Below are 22,348 nucleotides of genomic sequence, written 5' to 3'. Positions count from 1 at the left end.
TGTACTTGTAAAATAAGTAAATTTCAATTCGATACTTTTACATTACAATACATTTTATTGGATATCACCAGAAATATACCAAACAACCAAAATTTTCAAAATCAAAAGTGAATATGTATTATTTATGAGATATAAGGTGCATCGTTTATTCTTCTAATACAAAAGGTATTGGCTTCTACCTTCTGAAAACAAAATGCATCGCAACTAGCAATAATTTATATTGTTTCTATATAAAAAATGTTATGATGTAAATGTAAAAATTTTACAAATGTAATAACTTGTATCCCTAGCGGCGTTCACTGCGGGCACAAACATACTATGGAGGTCATAGTTCCATTCGCTAAGGACCTTCCTGGGGACGTAATAAATAATAGAAAAAAAAAATCACAAAATGTAATTCTACAGAAGCTAACCTATATGAATAAAACATTTTATACTCTCAGTGCAATTCTTTAGAAATATGCGTGAATATTTATTATTCTCTTAAAATTTATTTATTATAATTTCGGCTTCGTTAAACTCTTTTCGAATCACATTCACAACGCAGCTTTAGATACGAGACGAGATAAAAAAAATTATTCTTAAAATATATATTCATGATCATCGTAATCATCGCCATTAATATGACATTGTTCGTTAAAATCACTAAATGATAGTAAAAAATATTAAAACAAACAAGTGGCGTCCCCATAAGTTTACAGAATTTTTAAAAAATTAAATTAACATTCAATGTTTTAAGTAATGAATGTTGTTGATGAAATATGGGATAAAAATAATAATTTTTTTTTATTTTTATATAATGTAAATTGCCAGTCACAATAATCGGAATATAAGGCACCTATTATTGAATAGGATGGCAACATGAGATCATTTCACATACACCAAGTGTACAATGGTATCATACCGGGACCAGGATATTTGTATGTCATTGAGAAAGATATATAAAAATGTTGCCAGAAGCGTGACTGTCGTTTTATGGGAAAGCCAACGTAATCTAAAACTGCGTTTCCAACAAACGATCTCGCATAGCCTCTACGAGACACCTTACACTATCTATTTACAATGGTTTTAGCCTATGGTACGAATTTCAAGGGCTCGGCGCGAGTGATTGAACATTAGTACAAGAATTAAAGACCTTACGTTGTACACCATAAGGTTGTTCTTAAAAGATTTTAAAATAATTTTTTGCATTGAATTTTTGCATTATAAAAAATTTAAAATGTCAATTATTGAATACAACTTCATTTTCAAAGATTGATTTGAACTCAGTATATAAATAATTCAGAGGTCAAATAATTGTTTAAAATGGTATTCACACTAAAGTCCACAATTCTTTGACACCTCCAGGGCGTACAACACACTCGCGCTATCTCGAAATAGTGTCCAAACCACAGAAAGATAAACCACTAATCGGGTGGTCGATTTACAATCTCTTGCAACTTTGCACTTAAAAGCTTCGCTTCCACTTTTGTGTCCCGGTCTCTGTGCCTATCTGAACACTTACGATCGTCACTCCTATGATCTTTCTTGTGGTCTCTGTGAGACCGGTCTTTGTGGTCTCGATGTGATTTATGCGACCTGGAAGAGTGTTTTCTGTGGTGATCTGATTTGTCTATTCTTTCTTTATCTGATTTCGTGTCGTGCTTGTCAGTTTTGTCGGACGATCTATTTTCAGCTTTATCGGTTGTTCTGCTTTCTGATTTATCTAACAAACGACTCTCTGATTTTTCAGATGATCTGCTTTCAAATTTATCAGATGATCTTCTTTCTGACGTTTCAGATGTTTTGGTTTCTGATTTCTCAGATAACTTGCTTTCTGTTTTATCTGATGATCTGCTTTCTGATTTTTCAGATGATTTGATGTCAGATTTATCGGATGTTCTTTCTGGTTTATCAGATGATCTTTCTGGTTTATCAGATGATGATCTTTCTGGTTTATCAGATGACCTTTCTGGTTTATCAGATGATCTTTCTATTTTATCAGATGATCTCTCTGGTTTCTCAAATGTCCTTTCTGGTTTATCAAATGTTCTTTCTAATTTGTCGGATGACCTAGTTTCTGATTTCTCAAATGATCTACTTTCTGACTTATCAGACAATTTATTGTCTGTTTTATTGTCAAATTTGCTGTCAATTTTGTCAGTAAACTTATTGTCATGTTTTTCCGAAGATCTACTGTCAACTTTTTCTAATTTAACATCCATTTTGTCTTTACAGTCAGACTTATCAATTTTGCTTTCAACCTTGTCTGATTTTTCCGACGTTTTATTCTCTGATCCCAAAGTTTTGCTGTCCAATTTATCACTTGTTTGAATTTCAGATTTATCTATTCGGTCTACTAACTTGTCTGGTAATCTTATTTCTACTTTACTTTCTTGTTTGTCTATCTTTTCTATGTCAAATTTATCTGCTCTGCTTTCGGATTTGACGGGTGTCCTAACTTCGCATTTCTCTGACACTCTAATTTCACTTTTATCGGATTTAGTTTCAGTCTTTTCGTGCAACTTGGTGTCCGACTTCTCCGTAGACCTATCAGAACGATGTTTCTCGCTGTCGCGGTGCCTATGCGAACTGCTCTTCTCCGCCTTCTGTTCTGTTCTTTCTGACCTTTCGTGTCTCGGCTCTGTTTTCTTTTCCTTTTTATCATCTAAATGCTTCTCCGTTTTAGTTTGGACCTCTGTACTCTTTCTGCTTTCGGACAGTTTTAAGGCTGGTTTTTCTTTATATTTCGCGCTGAGTGCCCTCATTTCTATTACGCCGCTTTTGTGCTTTGTTGCTGACGACTTTTTGGGCTCTGCGAGAAACAGTAGAGAATTAAAGTAAATAATATATATAATCAACATACACGAAATATGTAATTGCATTTTGAATAAGATCTGTATAAAAGTAAGAATTACCATCTCAATTTATATAGCATGGACAATTATTATAACATAAGTAAAAGTAAAACAGAACAAGACGCAATTGGAATCCTCGTAGTTTAAAGCATTTTTGTCACTCTCTTCTTGAAATACACAAGTAATGATAACGCATAGGCCTCCGACAAAGAGCGCTACGACGACCGGTCTTGCGCTGCCCGGATCTAGCTACTTTGACCTTAACTATGTAGTCGGTCCATCTAGTGGGGGCGAAGCGTGGGATGGGAGGTGGGAAGGCCCCCCACGAGTCTGTACTCGTGGTCGCCACTCAAGGACCTCACGGCACCAACGTCCGGTTAATGCATAAATCTTCTGTCGCAACAGCGGACATGTATGAGTCAAACATATTAAACTATTAATTACTGGTTAAAGTATATCTCACCCGGAAGCACCGGTGGCGGATCAGCAGCAGGACGCTCTTCTGCCGGCGAAGAGGCTTCAGATGACGGGTAGTACTGCTTCAGACGGAGGTGCCACGCTACCGATTGAAACAAAACAGAATATAACTATTATATTAATCACTCTCCATTCCTTACGTTTTTAGTTCCAGACCAATACCATTTACTTATATAGAGTATTTTTTTTCATTTAGCTTTTATTTTACAATTCCTGTCCAAATACCTTCCACAACCTTCCACATTTACTCTTGCTCTACTTTTTGTTTGTCCTACATTGCTTATTATCAATTACTATTTATACATTGCTAACTACTGCTGCACTTAAACCTATTTAACTTATTTTTCATACATATTTTTCAAAGTAGTTTAAAATAAAGGGTGTAGTATAAGAAATTACATAAAAATATATGGAGATTCTGATAAAACCTAGTACAACAATGTTTTAAAATTTAGTGCTCCAACCCAAATCTGTATACCCGAAAAGTCGAGCTATGGAATTATAGACATGTTTGAATTGTCATTTTGACAGATCAGACATTAAAAGCTAAACTATTTTAAAGAATATAAATAAATAATGCTACCTACGAAGAGTGAAGTACCAAGTTCTTATTTAATTATTTTTCATGTAATTTATAATTATACGATTACTGAAGTAAGTAATAAGCAAAGGATTTATTAAAAAAAAATGTAAAATTTTGGAATTTGGTTAAAATTATTGAAAATGTCTAATTGTCTATAACACTACTTGCGATATTATTATGATAATTTTTTATTTACAATATTTAAAATAAATTTAAATAAATAGGGAATGTACATAGTTTATTTACAAGGCGTCGTAAAGAACTAGCTATACCGGAATTTTGACTTAAATTCAAATTCATTTCTAATAAACGGAACCAAATTTCGCATCGCTTATCGAATTCGTATAGTTAATCACATATTAAAATTTATTTGATTAAAAGGCATATTATTCAATAAACATTTGTCATTTATATAAAATGACAAGAATCTTTGCCAATGACGACGCTTGGATTATTTTGTTTTCATTTAGGCTATATCTGACAGATTCTACATAAATAAATATTGGTAAAATTTTGCTTGAAATTTGTGTTGTTTTAGTTTCTTACTGCTACTTCTCTACAACTACAATACCTGTGAAGCAGAGTAGTCAAATATAAAACAGTTTTAAATAAATTGTTAATCAATAAGAGTTCTGTTAAATTTTAATGTTGATTAATGGACTTTGTATTACTAAATGTGAATCAATTTTAGTATGTACAAGTATAACGCGAGCATGGCAACGACCGCTATATCTACAATTAACATAATGTAATAATTTTTGTTTAATTGAGTACAGTTAAATTTATCAAATTTTCTGATATCAGGGAAATTAATATTCCGTTTTGAACGCTTCCATTTTGACAAATATTGTAATTAGGATTATGTATCAAAGTATATATCTATCAGTGCGAGACGCATATATGAGTGTGCCAACTCACCAACAGAGGTGACTGCGGAGACGGTGCGGAACTGATGTATGATGTTCCTGGGCAGGAAGTACACGTCGTCCGAGCACAGCGGCAGCCGCGCATAGCGCACACCCTCGCGTCGCAGCTGATTCAACTTCGCCTCCTCGAGCCTGAGTGATCACACACAAAAATATATATTGCATAATATTGTAGTATTTTAGAAGCAAAAAAGAGGGAAGGAAGGTGGTGTGTATAAGGAGAAAAGTAAGTAATTGTGAAGAATGTAAGAGAAAGAAAATAAAAATAGGAATGTGAGAAAATCATTTAACACAATTAAAAGACTCTATCCCTCCCTAGATAGGGGACGAACGAGAGGTCCCCAATAACAGGGGCCATTATATAAAAAAAATTTTTGCACTGAGTTTTGGAAGGGAAAAACTTTGAAACCGTAAATTGCAATAATAGGAGATAAAAGGTCAATCAAACAAGTATATAAAAAACGTGTACGTTTAGTACGTAGAGAATTAAAGTAAATAATATATACAATCAACATACACGAAATATGTAAACGCATTTTGAATAAGATCTGTGTAAAAGTAAGAATTACCATCTCAATTTATATAGCATGGATAATTATTATAACATAAGTAAAAGGTAAAACAGAACAAGACGCAATTGGAATCCTCGTAGTTTAAAGCATTTTCGTCACTCTCTTTTTGAAATACACAAGTAATGATAACGCATAGGCCTCCGACAAAGAGCGCTACGACGTTTGAGTACCTGTATTATAAAACATAACAAAATTCGTAACTAGTTATTCTAATTTAAGTAAAAATTATATCTATATGCCAAACCCTCTCCGTGGTAAATATATAGAAGGCACGCGCATACACATTCTGAAAATGATAAAAGAATAAAAAAATAATTTATAAAGATCCGCATACAACCACCAATTATCTTAATAATTGCCATCGGGCAGCCACAGACAAACATGGCAACAGTTGAGGGAGCTTTGCCAGAATGTGGCAGAGAAGAGGCTCAACATGACACTAGCAATTAGCTGTCAAAATTTATTGTTCTATGTTTTATTTCCTTGAAATAAAGATTATTTTTACATGCTTCATTCCAATTTGGAGAACCTGTTTACTCCACCTCTTAAGGTTTCGACTCCTAAATGATCATCATCATTATGTCTGCCGATAGACGCCCGCTGCAAGGCATATACCTCCTTCAAAAATTAATATGAGCACTAGTCTAACACTGCTTCCAGCGACTATGTCGTTAATCCACCTATTGGGGGGCTAACCTACATCGGAACCTATCAGCTTGTGATCATTCGGCGGAATGATCAGTTACACCATTTTCATCAACTTCAACTCTTGGATCTGATGCCTGAAGCGTAACAACATACCATGTAACACACTGAGATATGGGCGGCTCGTACAAGTCCAACTGTAGCAACTGCACCAGCTTGTTGAAGTCGCCCGCGTGGAATGCCACCACATCCTTGGTGATCCTCCCGCGGTCGCCCTCATCGCCGCAATGAATCGCTTTTAACACACCTGAAAAAACAAACATTATTTCATTATTCATGTATACTATAGATAAATTTATTTTTGCATTGCTTATAAACATGAAACGGTTATAAAAATACTTATAACTACAAATTTTGGCTGTAAAAATAGGTAGCCTTATCTCCAATAACAATTTCTTCTATAAAAACTCGCAATCGTATTAAACTGGGTGTGTGGATGGCATCATCAGCACTTCAACCATACAACAACCACTGCTCATGAAGTGGTCCCACGTTACTGGTACAGCAAGTATGCTGGGAGATGTTAAGTTTCTCCCAGGTAAGTGTCTTGGCATAGTAATTGAGAGCAAAGGTATAGAGAACGACCACTGAGATAGTTGAAGTGGGTAGGAATCCTACATAACCCTGTCGTAACCAAAAGAAAAGCACAAAAAAGGATGACTATTGCTGAACATAGGCGGAACTCAGTGGCCTGCATCCAATATCTTCAGACAACCTTAACAAGAACATTTGTCCACATTTGACTCCTATGCTTCGCTTAACAATCTGTGATTTCCATTTCAGAGTTTATTTGTACAAATTACATAGTTAATATTGTACAGAAAAAACAAAAATACCCATATCACCATTAATACATTGTGAAGTTGATTCATTGATAAAAAATATTTGTTGAAAGTAGTTTGAGGAATGTTTCTAAGACTTTTTCTTTTTCCTTTTTATAAGACTTGGTTGATATTAATTACGACGCACTGGAGGCAGAAAGACCGTTGTCGCTTAGTGAGTAAATTATATTGGAGTTTATATTAGTATTAGCTGTCATCACAATTTATATAAAAAAAAACGATACCAACACAAATAAAAATTATAACAAGACTATATGTTATATGGGAATGCACATAACTTTAATCGACATCTTTAGTATATACTTAAATATTTAGTATATACTTAAATGTATTAACCTATTTCATTTACTCTAACCTCTTTCATTAACGTAATGAGATTATAATCACCTCGTAAACTTATAGGGAAGGTTTGAAACTCTTACATTACAGGCAAGATTGAAGGTAAAAAAACATACATATAAGCAGCAAAAAACCAAAACCTATGTCTTGCGACATTGTTCTTCCACAAATGAATGTGATACGAGGGATTGACAGCATGACTTACCAACAGCGGCGGTTGTGATCCGATCCAGACCATGTCCAACGTGATCTGCGTGAGCTCGAGTCCGGTCTTCGAACAGGAATTCCCTCGCCTCGCTCCACCGAGGCAGGTATTGGAGATTGCGAAGTTCATTAATCCCGGTTCTGTTAAAATACAAACGCAATAAAATGTCTATAGTTATTATAACAGCTAACACACTATTTTTATTCATTCATTGTTCAAACTATACAGGATGATTGATTAAAGGTGAAAAGCTTTAGATGTGTTTCCAATCACCATGCATAGAATTAATATATTGAAAAAAGACAAATTAGAGCTCCCTACATTCTCCATTTAGTTGTTTCTTTATTTCTGAAGCTTATAGTTTAAATTCTTAATCAGATCAATTGCTTTCATTAGCATTTGATTGCAATTTTCTCCTCATACTATACCTCATATATATATTTGTACATAATATATTTGTCAAACAGAATTAATGTAGCCCTCTTTCAACAACACTTTTTAAATGAAAGGGATAAATGACTACTGCAAAGATGCGTTCACACTGGGCTACTTTTAATTTAATAAATGTTTCTTTGGTTATAAAAGGACAATTTTTTTTCAGGATTAATTCTTCATTTATTTTACACGACAAAATTTATATTACCGTCGCTTCTTGATGGGACTCTTGCCGAGCTCAGCAGTGGGCACAAGCTGTTCCCCCGGCCGGATCCATAGGATGGGCCCATCATTGGACTCTTGTGGCTCCATCTCCACCGCAGACATGGGACCCCACGGCATAGTCTACAAAAAAATATTAATTACTATTACATATTGGATCCTTAATTATAAACATATGCTACCTCTACAAGAACCACAGCATTGTATAAAACTGGCTTCAAACAGTAATGCATATATGTACGGACATAACCAAATGGATTGTCAAATTGAAGTAGTAGCAGGTAAACCACATAGCACACTGAACAGATGGCTACTGGCATTGAGCAGTTGTCTGTGCCATGTCTTGTGACAACCGCAGCATAGGGTGTCCGTCCACATGATGGACAGACAACCTTATTAAGGTTGTAGAGAGACATAGGATGCAGGCCACTTCCAAGCAGTCTTATTGAAAACCTATGGGGAGACCAAAATCCAGCAGTAGATGTCCAAAGTCTGGAATAATGAAGTAGTATGTGTAGAAATAATTGTGTATAATTAAATGAACCAAACCTGTTATAAAGGTGTAATTATAAAAGCTGCTGCCACCGTTACTTTTAAGAAGGTAAAAGGTAACTTTATTTGAATTCTCTTCAACAGCAAGAGTCATAAAAATAAAGGTGTCTGCTGTTTAATGGCAAAAGAATGCAACATCACATAAAAAAATTGATGAAGCTGTAAATACATATACAGTGGCTTTAGCAGATGGTGGTATCCACTCATTTATGTGTTCATTACTTCTTGATGGCGAGGAAAATGGGGGTGACTGTTTACAAATCATAACTAATCCAAACAGAATGGCAGCGGCTGTCTCACTGCTAGCACTGAATATAGAATCAATTTAATTCGAAAAAAATTTTGTGGCTGTTGTAAGCAATATGAACGCTGCATCCATTTGCAATTATCATTTTCCAATGACAAATATAGAAATATATTTCCTAGTTCCAATAACACACTTAAAGTTTTTATGTATATGATACTCACCAGCTTGAGGAATGGACATTCTGCTAACATGGTGAGCATGTCAGGGAAATAGCCGCCCACCTCCTCATGTACAGTGCCCACCAGCGAGATCTGGTGCAGTGGCCCGCATCGGAATGTGCCGGCTGCGTATGATTGCTGCACCTGTGAATGATAGCTTTGATGTATACATCCTATTGAATTTTTATAAATATTTATCTGTCCAGACAGACTATACTGTCAGAAGTCATTGGCTAATGGGAAGAATAAATGAAGGTAAAATATTTCAGAATAATTATCAATTAAATGTTAAATAAATAAATATTGTTATTGATAAGTACTATTATGTGGAACTGTAAAACAAATATAGAAATTTTCATCACATGGTCTGTCAAAGACATAATAATCATACCTTCAATGTCATATTTCTAGTTTTCATTTCCTACATGACTCACATGATAAATTGCTCAAATCATCAGAGAACTTGACATTGACTATGACTGCTCATTCTGTTATGGTTATGGAGAAATCTTTTACTAATGACACTGTCAGCTTTTAAAAAAATGATATAAGAGCTTGTATATGTGCATATAGTAATGTATGTATTTGTATGTACACCCTAAACTGCCATCTCCTCCTTCATATCTTTCGTCTCCACCGAAAAAATGTCTGGTAGAGATCGCCTTTAGTACCTCTGTATGAATTATTTCTTTTTTTAGTTATTATCTGTGGTGTACAAAAATGTAAATAAACAATTAAAAATATATTTCTTTCTATATAGCGATAGGAAAATTATTAAAAATATGATGAATAAAACTGATAAATTTGATCACAAGTTAATGGTGTAGCAAAGGGATATGACATGTTCATTTATATATAAATATATATGTGTACTACAATAGACCATACACTAAATGATAGCAAATGTCCTGTCCTATAACATTTACCTCTTTATACAGGGTAATTAAAAATATTGTATCAAGCTGGGTTATTTCTTCATTTGGGTTGATTGTTTGTCTTCCAGAATTCAGAGATCCCTTGTATCTTACTTATTCTTAATATAATGTAGAAAATTGTTAGTTAATTATACTTTGTATATTTTAAATATTTACTTAACGCTGATTTGATCTTTCACCTTAGGCCTCATAGGCAAGATCAAGGGTGCAGGTGATGATGGTTTATTGTTACCTGTTGGTAGTAGCGACTGACGGTGGTTGTTTCTATGTCAGAGGCTCGTGCCAAAACACCCGCCTTCACAGTGAGTGCAGGGTGCCTCTCAGCCAGGTACTGCAGCAGGCAGGGAAGTCTCGCTGCTGCGCCTCGCACAACGCCGCATACAAACTGCGCCCACCCACCGCTGTCCTCCGAGAACACCAACTGTGGAAGACACATTCAATATTATTAATTTATTATGGTCTTCCAAAAAATTACAATATGACATACTCATACAAATAATTAAAAAGTTACAGTTACACTAAAAGCAATTGCAACAACAGGCAACCACAATCTGTGCTCAGTTAAAAAACAAAGAATTTACAAAATAAGATTATCATCAACAAATCTAAAGGGAGATATTGTAACTACCTCTTGTAAAGATTTGTTAACCGTTTTTAAGCTAAGAACAGCTAAATATTTAGAATGAATACAATAGTAAAACCTTTTTAAAATTCAGAATGGCGTTGGCTATAAAACAGAAAGACATTGATTATTGCATTTCTTATATTTTATTTTAACTATTTTAAAATATTAGAAAGCACTTAACCATTGTTTAATTTAAATTAAAATTTACCTTTCTTGAACTAGCTTTTATTCAAACATTGCTGGCAAGCAAACACAAGTTGACCTTAAATTGAATTAAAAAGTTACTAATTCTTACTCTCTAACTAGCTATTTATTAATTATTTATTTACGAGTTGTTTATTTATCATGAATTTGTTCTAAAACATTTAGTTTAAAGACAATGAATCATTTTAAATATCTAAACAATTAGTTCCATATGCAGTTGATATGATAATGCTATGATAATAAACTAATCCTTTATTAACACCAAAGATAAGTTCCCATCTAAATGGTGTAAGAGATGCCAGTTTTCTTCTTTCCATGGTGTTCATGCCTACTATTTATTTTAATATTATTGTTATTGTTGAATATAAGTCTAAGTGTGTAGCAGTAGATGGTTTGCACTCATTTTCGGTCTGTGTTAATTGTGTGGGTCTCTTCATTTTCTACACCAGCCATGACAACAATAACTTCTACCTATAGACCCGAGTTTAATTAAAGAAACTCTCGTTCTTGTGTATAAACACATGGATTCAAATATTACTTTTATTACAGTTTCTAACTAAAAATAAAACCTTAAAAATACGGTATTCAGAAACAAGGAATAATTTAATTATTATGTCGATTTGGTAATTACAAAGAATCAAATATACATTTTTTTAAAAGATTAATAATAAATATTTTTGTGTTTTTACCTTTAAAAATTCCTTCGCCAAGGACTCCTGCTGCATCTCGCTCAGCATGTCGACGTCGTGCTGGTAGAGATAGACGACGCTAGCGCCGCCGTTGGGATGTGTCTCTACCCGCATTAGCCTGTCAAGTACAAAGATAATGTTAAAACAATAGTTGGCATTGTATTTAATGGAATCAGGCGTTACTTCGCGGAAGTCCATCCTAAGTAAGAAAAGGACCAATATTTAGCCACTTCCGTGCATGCAGTGCTAGTCTCTTTAATATGAAGCTCGCGTCCTCAAAGTAGATTCATTATAAGAGTATACACAATGATAAAGAATATACATGACTAACAGTTATACTGCAGCCTAAGAAAGTGAGGTGAGGTGGGGGCTGCGGCAAAAAGAGCAGGAGTGCCGCCAGTGTACTCTCCGTCTCGCTGGAGGATGCGTTAATCGTGGTACAGGGGTTTCGATAGCACTATAAAAATTGTAACGGTTCGAGCCGAACTTCTTTAGGTAAACTTTGAGGCTACTAATTGTAAAGATGGCTACACCACATAGAACTCTGTGTAGCTGTATCATCATCATCACCATTCGACCGGAAGTGTCCCTCAAATATCGCCACAATGATCAGTCTCGCGCTGCCCGCATCAAACTTACTGGGAGCTTTACTAGGTCGTCAGTCAACCTCGTTGGCGCCTACCTCTACCACGTCAACCATCTCGTGATCCAGAACCTTTCGGCCCAACGTCCATCGGCTGCACGAGCAATGTACCCCGTACAATGCCACTTCAGGCGTAGCTGCATGATGATGCCAATAACTAAACAGCAAGTACGTTACAAAAAATATGTTTTTACCTGTGATATTTAAGTCCTTTGATATCTACACAGGGTCCACGCGGACCCAGCACGGGCGCGGATCTCTCCCTCCGGCATTGCACTCCGATGGAGCACCTCTTGACTCGCGCGCGCCGCCTGCACTGCTGGCAGGACGAATGGCGGGACGAATGTGATCTGGAATGATGATAATTTATTATTAATTTCTCTTCTAATAGGATAAATACTAATTTGAAAAATACCTATGCAGTGTCTATTTCTCTTCTGCGACAAAACTGTTTATTTAGTCCCTTTTAAAGACCATATAGGAGTAGAGAACTTTAATAAAGAGATTCTATATCATAACAAATGAAACAGTGTAGTAGTAATCATACATAATGCTTGTATTAACAAAATTACATGGCTATTTATATAGGTAAAGACTAATCATGTTGCAACGTTTGACAACACGACGTTCTATTGCAGGGTGTTACGACGGTTTCTGAGAGTAGTTGCTTGTCAACAAGAAGAATATACTGTTTAAAGCATGCCGTCAGTCTTGTTGAGATTTGTCGCATTGTACGTAGCTTATATAGTGGCAGCTAAAACAACATAGCTAGTGATATGTCTAGGCTTATAGTAATATTTATATTAACTACGTAGCAAAGGCCAACGCTGTGCAAGATATTCCATGTAAATGGTGTATTACATACCCATAGTAATTGGTTTTTTTACGTTTATCTATATTTCTGAATTGGTGAAGTACTTATTGTAGAAGATGTCCGATGGCAGAATTCGAATTTTAAATTTAAATTTTTCCGTAACCGTTAGGCGGGGGATCGTAGTAGGGGCAGTGTTAGCTTTGTTATTCGTGCGCGTTTTTCAGTCACGATACTGCATTGGACGGAAGAACAACACCCGTTTGTAATCGAAGCATATTTAAACTGATTTGTGCAATTGCGCACCAAGTGTTTTGTCCTGAGTACTATATTCGACGGTTACGTGAAGATCTGATTCGTTTGTTGGTGCAGAGGTTTCACAGAAGAAGCATCAGGTTCAACAACAAACGACCCGCGACCAGGATTAGTCGAACGTCAAGAATTCCAGTGATAATCCGCGCCAGTCAAGTGCGCAAGAGAGAAGTTGCTTTATGACTCTCCAAGACTTTTGTGCACGACATAATGAAGGATCTGTGGTACTTCATCAATTTGGATAGATAGAGAGAGAAGTTTGGTCGGTAAAGATGAACGCCAATGCACTACACAGAGACCTCGCTAAACCTTGTACGATGATTGTCAATCTCCTCTTACAACGCCATTGACCCGACAAATGAGATATTACGTTTATGATAACATCTGATGTTATCATTTATTCGACTATTATGCCTAATACCATCTTATACATCCATGCATCTACAGGGTGATTATAAGTGTAAAAGCCTTAAAGGGGCGAAAGTATAGTCTATTTCTGAGCAAAAAAAAATCAATGCTCTACCACCTATTTCCAATTACTCTAAAAATTGTTTTATTAATTTACTTTCTCTATTGGAATGCGAAAGGTCAATAGCTCCCGGCGGCACAGTCTTCAGGGAAAAATAACAAACAACATTACATTTTAATATGCCTTTCCTTATAATATTATTATGTCTGATATTTCTAAAAACCATTCAATTTTGATAAGGTTTATAATACATTAATGGATAGCAAATGAACTATATTTCCCGGTTTCAAAGCTTACACCAATTTCCGTATATATTCGAGTACCAGGAAAATATTATATATTTATTAATTACATTCAAGCACTCTTTTTTAAGTTTCATTGACTTGTAATATCTTCAAAATCATCAATGAATCATGTATCTATGCTTCAATATAATGTATTTTTCCTCGTATGTATCATAGTTCCGGTATTTCGCGTCACATTTAAATTCTCCCTACATTATCTCACACACCCGCTGAAAATGTCACGTCAACAAATAATTCCGAACAGATCGTGTATTTAACCTGTTGATAAAAAGAGTTGGTTTATCATTTTAAGCACGAGGATATCAACCCTTTTAGTGCCAGTAAAAGGAGTGGAAGGGTAAGACAGATGAAATATGGAAAGGAATGAAAGGAATAAAAGGAATAAAAGATCTTAAAATGCATGGAAGAAGAGCGCGAAAATAAAAAATTAAGTGAAAAAATTATTAAAAAAAAAGAAAATAAAAGTCCCTATCCCAAACTAGTTAGGGGTATGAAAGGCTTTCAAAAAGCGGGGGCCATTAAAAAAAATATCCTTTTAGTGCCGGGCAAAAAAGATGTTCCAATGCGAGAATAACGGGCTGAATTTCAGTTTTTACTATGGTTTGGGAAAATGCGCATAAAAACCTAAGGAGACACAATATTTACATGATTCAAAACGCAATGTACTCTAGATGAAATACATAAAAATTATATAACAAAGGTATAAAATGTCATCAAAATAGTAAAAGTTGAGTTCTTTCTTACACAACGTATTTGCATATAAAAAAGTCATCTTTTCATTAAAATTTTATATGGAATAATTATAACGAAAGGGATCGACAAAGGTCCAAGGCCACAGCAAATGACGCCGCAGCTTGAATGTCGCCGGAGCGGCCACCATCGGTGTTCATGTTAGATTTCGGTACCTCCATATCCGGTTGTCTTCCGCAGAGTTAAATGAAAGACTATATATTTCTTAATTCTCTCATAATGAAATTAGATCATTTATAACGTATTTACTGATTTATTATGAAGTAGATTTCTTCCGCAATGCAAACAGTAAAGCACTACTAGATGCAGTCCGATATATCGGATCCCGACAATAAAAGGGTCAAGAAATTTTTGAACCTTGGGGACTCTTTCGGAGATCAGGGTGCGTTTGGAACTTTTGCAAACCTCGAATCATCAGGATGATCATGGTATCCAGAATATAATGAACACCTTATACAAATTACCCATTCTATTTCTTTCCTTGTCTTTGGTTTAGTGATATAAGGCTGTTGAATATGAAACAGCAACAGGTGATCATCATCATTCAATATAACAATTGGTAGTGGATATAAGTTCCTGCTGTTCTGCCGACAAAATTTGTAACTATCTAATACAGGGCTTCTTAAACTGTGGGTCGCGTAGCAAAATTCGGGGGTCGAGAGATTTTAATGTTAAATATTTATATATACCATTTTATAATATCACTAGAGTTGGCGGAATACAGTGGACTTGCAGCGTCTAGACACGTGCATTTGTTGAAGGTTTTGAGCTATCTCCACCGACAGCAGTAAACGATCGATGATCGCTATTATTATACATTATTAGTGCGTTTGTCGGTATCATACATGTTGAATAAACCGCGCGCCGCTGACTTCCCACTCTGACCGCCACCTCTAAATATTAGTGCTTGTTCACGTTGACACGCAGGCGCGGTGGCGGGTGCGTTGATGAAATATTAAACTTACGACTTAATTTCCAAATGTTCACGTGCAAAACGCACGTGCGGCCTAAGTGGCGGGCAAGCTAGCGGCTGGCACGTGACCGCGGTATCCACCCGCTAGCAAATCCACTTTTATTTTTGAAACTATTATAAATACAATTTTATAATTTTTTGTGCAATTTTTAATTTTAGATTTTTGTATGTTTTAGAACGAATTCTAAAACTATATATTTTCATGTGTATATGTATATGTACATGTATATGTATATTGTTACCTAATAAATAAATCATCAAAAAATATTAATTTATTTTTCTTTTATACAGTAATACACCGTTTTACGCGAGGGATACGTTCCAAAAAAAATCGCGTTAACTGAAATTCACGTATAACGAGGTTTATGATTAAACATAGTCAAAAATTATTACAAAAAAATACAAATCATTTTAATCAATCACTTTAATTCTAGGAACACTTTATGCAACACATACTCTTATTTTTTACGGAAAAATATATCTATTGTCTTTTGTAACGTTTTGTTTACGTTCTTGTAAAATACGTTCATAACACCCAACACTGTTTTTAATTGTTTGACAGATGGTCAAGACACCATAGAGAAGTTGATGACTACATTATATTTATATGCACTCTTTCGCGTAATTCGAGGCATTTGAGCGCGAAATTTGCAATTCGCGTTGTAGTGAAACCGCGTATAACGGGGTCGCGTAAAGCAGGATATTACTGTATATGTATGGGGTCGTCAAGAAACTAGCGATCATAAATGGGGTCGTGAATGAGAAAAGTTTAAGAAGCCCTGATCTAATAGAATCAAGCGTTACCTCGCGGAAGTCCATTCTAACTAAGAAAGGAACTAATATATAGCTACTTCCGCTATGCAGCAGTAGTCGTGCAATGAAGTGCACCGCCCGCCAGCCCGCTGATAAATGCACGTGCGGTAAACAATGCGAAACAACTACCACCGTTAATTTACTCTACACGTGTTTTACCCCTCCACAGGGCATCCTCAGATGTTAGACCGTACGGTTACTGTCTATATTATAGACATAGCGGAAGTAGCTATATATTAGTTCATTTCTTAGTTAAATTTGTAACTGTTTTAATGTACACGTTCAAAACTGCTTTGGCATCAAATTTGAAAACTCTGTACATTTTTTTTTGTTTATTTTACTTTTTCCTTTATCTTCGTCGTTACAGCCTATAGACGGTAAATAACAGGGGGTGGTCAAATTGCAGCTCGCGAGCCACATGTCGAATTATTTGATTGTCGAATTACACCAATACCTCACTTTGCGTCGTGGTTACGTTCCAAAAAAAACAAGACGCAAATTGAAACGCCGCAAAGTGAATTAAGGTTTTCTACAGCAAACCATGAAAAGATCGAAGATAGGTTCCAGGGTCACGAAATTACTACTTTTTAAAAAGAAAATTGAACAAAGTAAATATTTAAAAAACAAAAATAATATAACTCTGCCAATTAATTAATTGGAATAATATTTAACTTTTTTTTGTAACCAGAAACGACACGTAAAAATTTATATAAATTTTTAATTCTCTTTAAAAAAAGCACAACCCACAACATTACAACACACTACGTTAGCAAAACAAAGTGGAAATAAAACTGTATTAAAATTGCGTTGTTTTTAGTTAGAAAGGGAATCCCCGAGTATTGATGGCATGGCGCAATTAGAAACAAGTGTTGCCAAATTAAAGACTCGAACCCGAAAATAACGCAACCTCGAAAATCTAATGACGCGCAGTATTTGGTGGTATTGGTGTATTGCAATATTTAAATTTATATTACCCATGACAACTTCTGAGAAATCGAAACAAATTACTGGGTTACTTTTAATAATTATTATTATTACACCATAAAATTAGCGAAACTCAAACATTGATCATAATTAATTATGCGGCATCTTAAGTATTATTAGGAGTGCTGTCATATACGTGTGCCGCTGTATCTAACTTCAATACACATAGTTTGTACTTTTATTCTAATCATTTCAATAAATATGATATCTGTAAAAAAAAATCTGCGTGTTTTAAATGCGTTTTCAATTGCGGCTCGCAAAAATAGCTAGCACTATTAAAGAGCTAGGCCACCCCTTGATATATAATTAATAGACAAGTGTCTATGAGATTGTACCTCAGGAATCGAACTAGCGACCAACGATTGCTAGCTTCAGTCTTCTAGGGCCGGACTGTCACTGTTCAATAAAATGAAATAACAATGATGTAATTGTTCATTGTTATGATTACAAGAGCGTAGTCGTAACCCGCATTGTCTATTATTAGGGTGTAACCCACGTGTTTTTACTCGCATGCATATGACGCATTCAAAAACAACAAAAAAAAATCCGACTCACATCGTTCCGCAACTACCGTATTCGCCTTATTTGGTTCCGTGAGACTTCTGGCAGCAAACTCAAAAACACAAATGGGGGACGCCGTTTTGACACGATTAGGGAGATAAAAACCGAAAGACTATTCAGACTGTTTCGAGGACTGTAAAAATCTTTGGCAAAAGTTCATTTTTTCGGACTGGGGTTACTTTGAACGGGGTGAATTTGATTTGGATGAATAAATAAGTAATTACGGTACCAGGCGATAAATATTGCACATCGACGTTTGGAAAGAGACAATCGGTTAATTTCGGCTTCGTAGAGCGTTATCTCTGCCGCACGATATACAACGCCGGACAAAACGTCACATAGATGTAGTGTGGGACAGAGATAGTGCCGAATCCGAAGTTAGCAGTTTGTCTCGTTCCAAGGGTCGATGTGCAATATTTATCGCAGGGTACTGTAACATTTTATACACAAATTGACATTACTTCTTGATCGCAGGAGTATAACACGTTACTTGCGAAGGTTTTAAATTTGAAGATAATTCATCAAAGAGCTACGGAACCTAAACTACTTAAAGCAGCTTACTAACCCATTACTAACATGGCCTTTAAGTACAAGTTATTACTAACTTAATAACATTCTACACTCTCTCTTCTCCTTTCTTTCTAAAGATCGCGACGGTCATGTCTTGCACTTGCCCACATTCACCGATTGCCCGCGAACTTATCTATGTCGTTGGTCCACTTAGTGGGAATACCCACCCACTCTTCAGACGCACCCGCTGTTCCAGCTATGCGTCGCCATGAAACTAGCAGAAGAGTGTGAGCAATTACTTATTGAACTTTAATAGATGTTTTAATGACATCTGTCCATTTAGTTCATATGTCTATACTATATTATGTGATATACTGTATTATACTCACTACAGTCTAAAATAAAATTTATTAATATTGTTATTAATAATATTAAATTATTCTTTTTTAGGCTGCCAGTTACGTTGCGTTTATATAAATCGAAAAAAATACAAATAAATATTAATGCAAGTAATATTATCATTAGCTTTTTTTATATTTTACCCGAAACGGATATTTGCTTAATAATAATTGACAGTTTTTTAAAATTCAAAAGCCTGTACGTCGTATATACAGTAATACCCCGCTTAACGCAAGGGATACGATCCAAAAAAAATCGCGTTAACTGAAATTCGCGTATAACAAGTTTTATGATTAAACATAGTCAAAAATTATTACAAAAAAATACAAATCATTTAAATCAATCACTTTAATTCTAGGAACATTTTATGCAACACATACTCTTATTTTTTACGGAAAAATACATCTATTGACTTTTGGGTAACGTTTTGTTTACATTCTTGTAAAATACGTCCATAACACCCAACACTGTTTTTAATTGTTTGACAGATGGTCAAGACACCATAGAGAAGTTGATGACTACATTATATTTATATGCACTCTTTCGCGTAATTCGAGGCATTTGAGCGCGAAATTTGCAATTCGCGTTATAGTGAAACCGCGTATAACGGGGTCGCGTAAAGCGGGGTATTACTGTATTCAATACACATCAACTAACAATCAACCGATAGAGGTGTAGATATAACAAGTAGCGTGTGTAAATTAAATAGAGGTAATACTATATCACATCTTTTATCTAAATACAAATAAACAAATAGATATAATACAAGGTGTGTCCGGTGGCAGAATTTGAATTTCAAATTATAATTTTCCCGTAAGCGCTAGACGGGGAGTGGCGCTAACTTCGTTGTGCGGGTTTTTTCATAAATATATATATGTATATGTGATCGCGCGGCTACAAATTTGTTCAAAGTACAGTACACCTGTACTGAGATGTTCGACGGTTACGTGATGCCCCAAGTGAAGATCGTTCATGGGTTCGGATGTACTGCTCAACAACAAACCCGTGGCCGTGCGTCAAGGATCAATGAAAACTTGGAACACATCGCGAACAGCTTGAAACAAACCGAGTCATTCAACGCACAAGAGAGCGACCGCTATCGTGCTTTCCAAAACCATTTTTGTGCTCGAAATAATGTAGAAAGATCTTTTAATTCACTCCTTAGAAATTTAAGCACTAAAAAATATTAAATACATCGATTTAGCAGTAAAGACTATTTTTATGTACAAACATAAATTACACATGTAATACATATAGAGCGATTGTAATTACGACGGTAGGTTTCGAGGTTGGTTTATTTTTAAATAATCTAATACGTTTTAAACAGGAAAAGAAAGGTGAACGAAATTGAATTTGTAACAAAGTCTAAACAGTTAAATTTCATTTAATAATCATAAGTTCCTCTCATAGTTTTAATCAAGGAATTGCAATGGGCGAGTATAAGGGAAGGCGAAGTATTAGACATAAGTTAATCAAAAAAAATTCGTCAGTGGCGATTTCCCGCCAAAACGAGTAACTCTAGGGAAGAGAAAAAAATATAAATGCTGTAGCGACCAGTCTGGAAATAGAAAATTAATGAAGAATTTTGTCATACTTAAATTTTTGGTTTGACATGTTACCGGATAAGGTTAATTTTATTTTTTCCTTGCTAATCCATGTATGTAATTATAGGAAGTCAAAGTCAATATAGCTTTATTACAATAACATGGTTGTATCAACCTAAAATTAAGTTTACGTTACGATAGTAACTTTTTTAAATAAATCTCTCTACTCTATACGTCAGATAATATACACATGTTTTAGCATAATAGTAATGAAAATTTATAATAGACAGGGTTTTTTCACGACACATTTTCTTACAGACATCCATGTATGAAAATAAGACAAGAAGCGTACAGTTAACGCGTTCATACAAACTTACGTACACACAATGAATATATATATATATATATATATATATATATATATATATATATTACCATAATTCATTTCCAAGTTCGGAAACAAAGTAACATGTCTTTGGCAGAGCCTGTGCTTAATTTATTTCTTGAATTTACAAACAGATTTAAACGAAATAGCTGAATAGCTAGTAGTTGACCACAAAACAATTTTTACTTTAAAATAAAATGTGAATAATAAATATAGAATTCTATATTTGGGTTACAAGGAATTCTAGAAAAATTGGTATTCAAATCTCTTTCAAAATGTAAAATAAAAGATAGCTTTTTCAACAGAAATAAATTACTATGTCAAAGAACAACAAATTACATATGAACTATAGCGTAACCCGAGGTCGAAATAGAAAAAAAAATGTTCAAAATGTAATTGTTGAAAGGAAAATGTTAGTGATTTTTCTTCATGATAACGTCAGACCTCACACATCTAGCACACATACCTTGACAGGCGTTGGTTGAGTATATATACATCTAACATATAGCCCTGACCTCTTAGATTTCCAATTGTTACAATTTTAAAGTTCTTTATGTATTGTTTTTAACATTTTCGATTAACATAATAAATAGTCTATCATTTTCTTCACGCTCTCTCTCTCACCCTAGATTTTCAATAGTACCAAATATTTGCATTATTTCTTAATCAACCACTGTCAATATTTTCTGAGCGTCTAAACATGTGTTGTTAAAGAACCTAAACACTTTCTAATTGTTGACCTCAACCAAATTCATTTTCCTAAAACCACTAAAAATCCGGTATTGCTCAATCGTCAGGAATCTCTTAGAATAGGCTTCGGTAGTTGAGAATACTTGACACTATGTCTAAAAACACCGGGTCGAAGCATTATAAATCAACTAAATCTCCGATGTAAAAGAAATCATTTTCTGCAGCTGGACTACATACTACATATTGATTATACAATTTTTTCTACTTAACACGTTCCTTGCCACGGCAATTCTTGAAGATTTTTCCATTCAGCCGCGTGGGGCGTATACGACCCACACTTAAAAAATTAAAAAAAAATCGTTTAACACGTTGACTGCCACGTCACCCGTATTCAGGTGACGGTCAAGTTCCGGATCGGGCCACCTCACCCGTATTGGGGTGACGCTTATTTGACTACTTGCGTAGACATTCGTATGTGTTTGAAAGGATATTTTGCAGAATAAGTAACAAAACTATTGAATATTATTTAATATAAACCATATTTATTAATGAAAAATTAAATTTATAAAAGTATATTCATTAGTAT

General features: G+C 34.8%; 1 protein-coding gene across 1 annotated transcript in view; it reads right to left on the bottom strand.

The window, feature by feature from the left end:
- Positions 1–22,348, bottom strand: part of LOC137925198 (uncharacterized) — a 37,283-nt gene continuing 14,935 nt past the window's right edge. Inside the window, exons 3-12 of the mRNA XM_068768602.1 lie at positions 12,451–12,606; positions 11,614–11,731; positions 10,328–10,516; positions 9,164–9,304; positions 8,130–8,266; positions 7,487–7,626; positions 6,197–6,347; positions 4,816–4,955; positions 3,301–3,396; positions 1–2,794 (exon numbers count right to left, since the gene is read on the bottom strand). Of these exons, the coding sequence (XP_068624703.1) occupies positions 1,407–2,794; positions 3,301–3,396; positions 4,816–4,955; positions 6,197–6,347; positions 7,487–7,626; positions 8,130–8,266; positions 9,164–9,304; positions 10,328–10,516; positions 11,614–11,731; positions 12,451–12,606 (2,656 nt within the window). The 3' untranslated portion in view covers positions 1–1,406. The remainder of the gene's footprint in view (positions 2,795–3,300; positions 3,397–4,815; positions 4,956–6,196; positions 6,348–7,486; positions 7,627–8,129; positions 8,267–9,163; positions 9,305–10,327; positions 10,517–11,613; positions 11,732–12,450; positions 12,607–22,348) is intronic.

The sequence above is a fragment of the Battus philenor genome, unplaced genomic scaffold (assembly GCF_028537555.1).
Source record: "Battus philenor isolate CCGP_79_NKW_IND1 unplaced genomic scaffold, ilBatPhil1.0.hap1 SCAF_26, whole genome shotgun sequence".
In the NCBI taxonomy this organism is placed as follows: Eukaryota; Metazoa; Arthropoda; class Insecta; order Lepidoptera; family Papilionidae; genus Battus; species Battus philenor.
This window is presented reverse-complemented; position numbering and strand designations above follow the sequence as displayed.